This window comes from Salpingoeca rosetta, assembly GCF_000188695.1.
Source record: "Salpingoeca rosetta unplaced genomic scaffold supercont1.34, whole genome shotgun sequence".
NCBI classification, from domain to species: Eukaryota; class Choanoflagellata; order Craspedida; family Salpingoecidae; genus Salpingoeca; species Salpingoeca rosetta.
In genome coordinates, this window is record NW_004754900.1 from 40,314 (window position 1) to 49,158 (window position 8,845).

An 8,845-nucleotide genomic window follows, 5' to 3' on the forward strand; every position below is an offset into this window, starting at 1 on the left:
ACACACACACACACACACACACACACACACACACACACACACACACACACACACACACACACACACACACACACACACACACACACACACACACACACACACACACACACACACACACACACGACTGTGTGTGGCAAATGGTAATTTACCACTGCGTGTGAAATTGTTAGCTGTCCGTCCACAACAACAACAACAACCGCACCAGCAACGACATCCGATTCGATTGTTACTCCTGCCACCAACCACATCATTGATGCGCAAAAGCAACCGGCATTCACCCAGCACTCGCCGACCTCACAGTCAATCTCATACAGCCACAAGACTCAACGCATCACATCACCTCCCCATCCTTGCACTGGACCCAGAAGCACACACACACACACAAACAGGAACACAGGTCATGTTGCCGCGTCCTCTGTTCGTGGCTCGCCGCGCCATGTCACAGCTCTCCGAGTAAGCTTGCTGCGCGCGCGTGTGTGTGTGTGTGCGTGTGTGTGTCTTTGTGTGTGTGTGTGCCACCTCTGACACCACCATGTCAGCCATGTGTCCTTCCTTCTTTCCCATCAAGCATTGCTTCTTGCTGCTTACACGATCGCATTGGTTTTTGGACCGTAGGCTGACGCAGGTCGGGAAGCTGACAAACAAGCAGCCCTCTACCATGACATACAGCCCAGGACAGTTCTTCCTCCACTCCTCACTCGGTACAGACAACTGCCGTCTTTCTTTGATTGCTCTGCGCCTGTGCGTGCATGTGTGCGTGTGTGTGTGTGTGCGCGTGTGTTTGGACGATCGCAGGACCCTCACAGCTGCCGCGGGTTGCGTGCGTGGTGGATGTGATGCGTGGATGTTGCCTGATTTACAGGGTACCGAGGCGTCGTCGTCATGCCTTTTGAAAGCATCCTGCACAACTATCCTCCATCATCGTGGCCGGACGAAGAGAAGAAGTGAGCGTCTGACTTGTGCGCATGTGTGACTGTAGTGCCTGCTGCGTCTGCTTTCTTTCGCACCCTTCCCTTCATTTCATTTCTTTTGTGTCTTCCACGCACTTGAATCTCGCACCTCACATCTCGCAACTCACAGCTCACAACTTGCAACCCCCCCCCCCCCTCCCTCCTCGCCGCCTTCCTCGACATCAGGAAGCTGCTGACGCCCGTGGAGGCTTCGCGCCCGTCCAAGTCGACCTTCTATCAGGTCCTGACCGACGCCGAGGACTCGCGGCAGCACAAGCGCATCGGGCTTGGCACGCAGACGTGGACACCGCACCAGGGGGTGGTGCAGAGCCTGGACCTCGTGTCGCACGACGAAATTATGCCGTACATCCCAACACGACAGCCCGGCAGCTCGGCAGAGCACGTGCTGGACAACCCGCTGTTTGACACGCTGTTTGCAGTGAAGCCGCTCAGCGAGCGAAACAGCAGCGGTGGTAGCAGTGCTGGTGCTGATGCTGGTGCTGGTGCTGCCGGTGTGGACAGCAGCATGGTGTCGGCGGTGCCAACAGCCGGACACGAGCGGTGGCTGAAGATGATGACCCCATCCTTTGCAAACAGGTGTGTGTATGTATGTGTTTGTTTGTTTGTTTGTTTGTTTGCGCGCGCGTGTGCGTGTGTGTGTGTGTGTATGTGTGTATATGTGTGTGTGTGTGTGTGTTTGTATGTGTGTGGGTGTGGGTGTGTGTGTGCGTGTGTGTGTGTGTCGGTGGGTGTGCGCGCGCCTGTGTTTGTGCGCACCTATTTGTACTCCGCATAAGTGCTGCCTGCTGCTTGGCCGTATAATCATCATCACTTCCTCCGATCTCCTCACACCCTTCACATGTTTGTACATGCTGCCCGTGCTCCCAAGGCGCTCGTACTCGTGCACCACACACGATGTGCAAGTCACTATTTTGCCATTCTTCGACGCCATGGTGAGTGCAACCAACACACACACACACTCTCTCTCTCTCTTTGTGCGTGTGTAGTGAGGGCCTACATTGGTTTTTTTTTTTTTTGTCCTTGCCCCCTTCTCCCCGTTCCTTGCCACTCACACGTCCATGTCAACCCATCCGCGCGTGTTTCTTTGTCTGCCGTCCACAGCGCCCCCACGACAACTCCAACTCCGCCTCCTCGCACAAGGCATATTCCGTACGTCCACAACCCACGATGCTACTCGCCCCCATCACTCGCGTCGCTTTCCATCGTGTCATTGAGTTGTGTCTCTCTCACTCACAACCCACCCACACACACACACACACACACACTTACTCACAACCTACGCACACACACACGCACACTCACTCACTCACCCTCACTCACGCACTCACTGACACTCACTCCCTCACAACACACACACACACACACTCCCTCCCTCACAACCTACACACACACACGCACGCACGCACACGCACACGCGCACTCGCCTCCTTCCCTTCAGTGGTACTACAAGGCGATTATCCAGTACTTTGGAAGCGGCGCTGTGCAACTCATGTCAAAGTGGTGGCAGGCAATCGACGCAAAGGTGCGCGGTGGCGAGTGCTTCACGGTTTCATCAATTGCTTTTGTGGTCTCCACCCCGAAACCACAGCCGCTCCTTGCCGCGGGCACAAGCAGTTTGCATCAACACGCAGTTTGCACCAACACGCCCCCCCCCAATCAATCACCTCATCATCATCACCATTATCATCATCACTATAGGGTCATCGCGATTTCTTCCGCGGGCGCGGGATTCTGCGCCAATTCCCCGTCTTGACGCCCGAAGAGCCGACATTCCAGTTCACGGGACACGTCTCGCTCGCCACGGACAGGGGACTCATGGGGTAAGACGACTGACTGCAGCGGTGGAGGTGGTGTAGGTGGGGGTGGTGGTGGAGTGATGTCATGTGCTGTTCGAGTGCGGTGCCTTGCATTGTGTGCAAGTATCATGATGTGTTGCCTTGCCTGCTTGCTCTCCTTTCGAACACACACACACACACATACACATGCACACACACATGCACATACTCACACGCACTCACACACACACACACACACACACACACACACACACACACACACACACACATACGCACACACACTTACTCACAACCTACGCACACACACTCGCTCTCTCTCACACACACACACCACCAGGGGCTCGTTCACATTTGTTCCCGTCGTTGGTCCGAGCGACCCGCGACCTGCGCCGCTGCTGGTGGACGTGCCGACCTTTGAGCTGGAGCGAGACGACACAACAGACAGCACCCTCACTCAGCAGTACTGATGCTGCTGTCATTGTGATGGTGATGACGGGTGCTCATGTGTTGGTGATGCCAGTTGAAACACACGCCCATGATGTGATGGCGCGTGGAAAGAAGTGGTGGTGGTCTTCTTCCTTTGTACAAAACACATGCCACGCTGTGCCTTGATCATTTGATCGCCAACAGCATTCTTTCATGTTGATGTTGGTCGTTCCACTTTCTTCTTGAGTGCACTTAATGGCGGCTTAACTGCGTGCTCACACAAGTCTCGCCTTTCTTTGTCTTATCTGCCAATTGAATCACACCCAACCTCTGTCACGTCGTGCGTGCCATGCTTTCCACCCCCCTCATGCTGACCCTCTCGTGTTATTTTTTTCAACAATGGTGGTGTGCGCTTGGCTCAAGCACGTCTGGCGCACACACATGTGCAAGTTTGCAAGTCTTCCATGTGCCGTATACACTTGGTTGGTTTGCCTGCCTTGTGTCTTTCTTTGCGTTGATGTTGGTTGTTGGTTGGTGTTGGACTTTATGTTTCTTCTAACTGTAAACGAATAATCGCAACGCGCGCACGCAAAGCCAACTCGAAAACAAACAAGCGAACAACACAACAAGTGAACAACACACACACACACACACACACACATACACACGTGATGCGGCTAACCCTGGCGCTTGCTTGAGAGGCGAGTGAGGCAGAAGATGGCAATGCCAAACGCAACAACAAAGAGGCCCGCCATAATGGCAAACGCTTCGCCAACAGTGATGAACTTCATGTCAAACTCCTCCAACACCTATGGGCAGGGGGAATTGCAAGCGATGAGTGACTGGTTTGGTGGACGCGCTCGTATGCAGACAAACAGACAAACACACAGCAAACAAACAAAACAAATAAACACAAACAAACAAACAGACAAACACACACAAACACACAAACACACACACACACACACACACACACACACACACACACACACACACACACAAACAAACAAACAAAGCAAGCAAACAAAACAAAGCAAACAAACAAAGCAAACACCACACCACACCTGATCCCCCGAGACGATGGTGCACACATCGGATCCGTTCCTGTACTGCTCGCGCGTGCACCCTTGATAAAACTCCTGCCCTTCGTATTCCGTCTGCAAGATGGCCAGCATCCCGTACCTGCACATACCAAGGGCAATGGTGAACGTGATGCTGCGGTGCACGCAGAGACTCGGGGCGGGCAAGTAAAACACGGAAACAAACCATCATCATCATCACCACCATCATCATCATCATCATCGCCATGGTGTTGACCTGAGGTAGATGATGTTCTGCAGCCAATTGATCGCGGGCGGAATGTTCACCGCCGTCAGTCCGCTGTTGGACACAACACAACACAACACAACAAAACAAAATTTATTATGGGAGGGGAGGGGTTGCAACGGAAGTGAGCGTGTGAGAGAGAGCGTGGTTTGTGATTGCAGGCGAGAGTGAGTGAGTAAGAGAGAGGCAGGAACAGGGAGTGTCTGTACTGTACAGGTGCGAGTGCATGGTTACACTGCCTGCCTGCAAGCAAGCCCGCACATACAAACACGACACACATACAAACGCGTCTTGTTGTGCATCAACTCACGAAAAGATGAGGAATGGGAAGACAACCATTGGCTGTCAAAGAGAACATGGAAGAATGATGTGAGAGCGTACAAGAGAGTGTATGAATGCGTGAAAGGACGCGACAACACAACTGCGTGACATTGAACAATGAACGATGTACATACACGCACGTGTGTGTATGTGTGTGTGTGTGTGTGTTGTGCGTGCGTGCGTGCGTGTGTGCCTGTTGAAGAGGCACAGTCAGCTGCACAGGACAGTGACAGCGCAACTGCGCGCTATTCACAATGAATCATATACACACGCGCAAAAGTGTGCGCGCAAGTTCAAATGTGCATGCATGCCGGTGTGCATGCGGAAATGCAACACTGACCGCAACGACGCTGAGGATTTGTGCATCTGTGATGATGGTGCCAATGGCCAATCCGAAACTGCCAGCAAACACAACAATGGGCGTCGTGGCGATGAGGACGATCATGATGATGGTCGTGGTTGTGGTTGTGGTGGTGCGATGTGTTTTCAGTGCAGGAGCAAAACATTGCGTGTGAGAGACGCCACGAGTCACGCGAACCGCAAGCAGTGGCAGCAGCAGCAGCGGCGGCGCATTCGACCAAGCACGTGCAATCGTGTGCTCACGAGTAGGCGTTGAGGATGAGGAAGACCAGCGCCGCCCAGAAGATGAAGAAGTTTCCACCGCCGTACTGGTGGGCATGATGGTGATGGTGGTGATGGGCACTGACGTGAGGACGCCGAGGCAAAGAGCTTGGGTGGGGAAAGGAGGGTTCACACGTACGCACGCGCGCGCACACATGCATACAAACAAACAAGCAAGCAAGCAAGCAAACATACGAACGAACGAACACACGCACGCACACACACACAGACGCACACAGATGCACACACACACACACACACACACACACACACACACACACACACACACACACACACACACACACACACACACACACAATCCCCTACGTTGAGGTCGACGAGAGGGAGGGCGATGGAGCAGAAGACGAGCGGGAAGAAGACCATCTGCGGAAGCTCGACAATGAAGCGCGACGTGAGATACGGGAACACGCCGTACAGGCCTATGCACACACGCACGCACACACACACACGGGGGGGGGAGGAGGTGATGGGATGGGGTGAGGCTGATGGGAAGGGAAATCATGGGCACGTGGACACACGGATGCGAGCTTGCGTATCAACACAAGAACACGTATCGACACACACAGACAGCACACATGCAAGTTTGCGCCACACCTTGTTCAACCTGGCGAAGGTAAACAACTTTTTCGCGGAGAAAGAACGAGAGCGTCTCCATGGACTGCCGCACGCCTGGTGATGATCACGGTGGAGGTGGCAGCGACAGCAGACATGAAAGGGTGAGCATTAAACAGTCGAGCAATGAAGATAAGTGTGCGCCCACGCGTGCACAAACACATTATGCGTGTACATCAGCGACAATTCTTCCCTCCCCGCTTTATTTCCACCACATCCACCACACCCATCAAAATTCACACCGCCCACACCCCCCACACCTTACTCCAACCCCCCCCCCCACACACACACACACACACAATTGGCCAGTGGCGCCGCACCGACGACGACGGCGAGCTGGAGCATGAAGAAGTTGCGGTCGGAGATGCCCGTGTACGAGTTGGGTACGTCAAAGTAGATGACGCCCAGGATCACGCCCAGCACAATGTTGATCATCAGCTTCACCTGGCGTTGGGGGGCCGGGATGGAGGCGTGAGGGAACGCGGCTACCCGTTCATATGAAGCAAATACACGCTCACACACAAGAGTGATGCAAACACGCGAGCACAGAGAACACATGCAAACACACACACACACACACGCACGCAAGCGCACATAGCCAGGGCACACAGCTAGCGCACATAGCCAGCGCACATAGCCAGCCAGCCACAGGCATCAGAAAAGAACCTTGGTCTTGAGCTTGTTTCTGTAGAAGAGACGGGCGTTGCGCCAACAGAGCCACCAGAACTGCTGCGGCACACTCGCACTCGCTGGCGGAAACACGCGTCATTCACATGTGTGTGTATGTGTGTGTATGTGTGTGCATGTGTGTGCGAATAATGAAGTGTAAGACAGAGACGCAGCACGAATGAGAGACGATCGCGCATGATAGCGTTCCCATCACGACGTCCTGCCCATGCACACCAGTCGACAGAACACACAACACACACTGTCTACCCCCCGCACCCCTCCTCCTATTCAGCAGCTCAGCCGGTGGTCGTCGCACCCATTGCTGTGATGCGCGATTCTCTCCTCGTCGCCGCCGCGTCCAGGCGCTGTCGGTGATGGCGATGGTGTGGGGAGGGGGATGATCATGTTGTGATCGTGGAAATGGTGGTGGCGATGATGTGGAGGGGTTGATGATGAACGGCGGTGGTGATGAGCGCATGGACAAGCGCACTGCAACATGCAATCATTCCAGCACACACACACACACACATGAACACACACATGAACACACACACACACACACACACACACACACACACACACACACACACACACACACACACACACACACACACACACACACACACGCGCGCGCGCGCGCGCGCGCGCCACACCTTTGCGTTTGCAATGAGGTCGGTGTTGTGCTGGCTCTCCTCAAATCGAATCATGAGCTCATCGCTCTTCCCACCGCCCTCGCCGCCGTGGAAAGCAAACGCTGGCAGCCACAACGGACAGTTATGTATGTGACAAAGGTCGTTGTATGATGTGATGGTGGCGAATGTTACGGTGGTTGTGATCACGTAAGAGGTGAGTGCCAACGCGGTCGAGGCGAGCACCGTGAGCCCAAATCAACGACAACAAGCATGACTATAATGACGACTACAGCTTCAACAAAAAACCACCATCACCACCACCACCATGGTCATCGGCGTACCGAGGCGCTGGATGTGTTCTGCCGGGTTGAAGTAGGGCGGACACTTGAACGCGTCCCCGAGCGAATCGAAATACGAAACCACCGCATCCGTCCGCCCAAAATACACCGTCCTGGCAATAGTGGTGGCGGTGGTGGCGGTGAGAAGAAGGATGTGAATCTGCAACACACACACACACACACACACACACACACACACACACACACACACACACACACACACACACACACACACCACCTCACACGCACACGCACACGCACACACACACACACACACACACACATCCAGGCTGAGCAGCGTGGCATGCGCCTCGATGCATACACATCCAGAGAATCCACCGTTTACATGGGTGCGTGTGTGCTGCATCAATATGCGTGTTTGCACACGTGTGTGTGGGATGGTGGGGTGGTGTAAAGGAGAGAACTCGCTCACTTGCTTGGTTGCACCACGTGTGTCCTCACACTCGCCGTCGCCCTAATGCCTGTTCAAACCATTGCTTCAGCACGGTGCTTCTCCGACGACACGGACTTTGCCGTGGACCTGCTCGGTGATATCCTCACCAACGCCAAGTACGACGCAGGAAAGGTACGCTCGTGTGCCGGATGCACCTGCCCGTGAAACTTGCGCATGAGGCATATGGAACCCCTCCACAGCACAGCACACACATGCACACACACACACACACACATGCACACGCACACACTTGGCTTACTGCATCTCACTTGTTGCTTGCTGCACATGTTGTGTGCGGGCTTTCGTGTGCAGGTTGAGGCTGAGCGTGGCGTGATTCTGCGCGAGAACCAGGAGGTCAACTCCATCCCCGAGGAGGTGGTCATGGACTATCTCCACGCCACCGCCTTCCAGGTCTGTCAGTCGCACAGCCATTAGCGCGGTGGTGGTGAGAGGACAAAAAAGTGGTCAGTGTAACCGTTCCACAGCGGCTGCTGTAGCTGTGCATCTTTGATTTGTGTTGCTCACACGACGAATTGCTTGTCTGTGCTGCTGTGCTGTGCAGAACTCCCCACTCGGCTACACCATCCTCGGCCCCGAGGAGAACATCAAGTCAGTCAAGTCAACACACGGTCATGTACCGTCATGCAACATGAAACAC

At 54.3% G+C, this 8,845-nt stretch overlaps 3 protein-coding genes across 3 annotated transcripts; 2 read left to right on the plus strand and 1 right to left on the minus strand.

Moving 5' to 3' along the window:
• The first annotated feature begins 156 nt into the window (after nt 1-156).
• Nucleotides 157-3,678, plus strand: PTSG_10662 (uncharacterized protein). The gene is made up of 9 exons (XM_004988570.1): nt 157-453; nt 616-701; nt 863-944; nt 1,137-1,547; nt 1,840-1,903; nt 2,073-2,120; nt 2,410-2,493; nt 2,670-2,791; nt 3,105-3,678. The coding sequence occupies exons 1-9, from the start codon at nt 254-256 to the stop codon at nt 3,232-3,234; spliced, it is 1,227 nt and encodes a 408-aa protein (XP_004988627.1). The 5' UTR covers nt 157-253; the 3' UTR covers nt 3,235-3,678.
• Nucleotides 3,679-3,840: 162 nt separating this feature from the next.
• Nucleotides 3,841-8,039, minus strand: PTSG_10663 (uncharacterized protein; the record flags this gene model as incomplete). Its single annotated transcript, XM_004988571.1, has 14 exons — nt 3,841-4,002; nt 4,258-4,375; nt 4,511-4,573; nt 4,830-4,861; nt 5,181-5,238; nt 5,444-5,508; nt 5,789-5,901; nt 6,077-6,151; nt 6,415-6,538; nt 6,761-6,843; nt 7,080-7,128; nt 7,417-7,517; nt 7,737-7,846; nt 8,017-8,039. The coding sequence occupies 14 exons, from the start codon at nt 8,037-8,039 to the stop codon at nt 3,871-3,873; spliced, it is 1,146 nt and encodes a 381-aa protein (XP_004988628.1). The 3' UTR covers nt 3,841-3,870.
• A 172-nt stretch (nt 8,040-8,211) lies between these two features.
• PTSG_13085 (uncharacterized protein) lies at nt 8,212-8,622 on the plus strand (the record flags this gene model as incomplete). The annotated part of the gene is made up of 2 exons (XM_004988572.1): nt 8,212-8,319; nt 8,500-8,622. The coding sequence occupies 2 exons, from the start codon at nt 8,212-8,214 to the stop codon at nt 8,620-8,622; spliced, it is 231 nt and encodes a 76-aa protein (XP_004988629.1).
• Between the last annotated feature and the right edge of the window lie 223 nt (nt 8,623-8,845).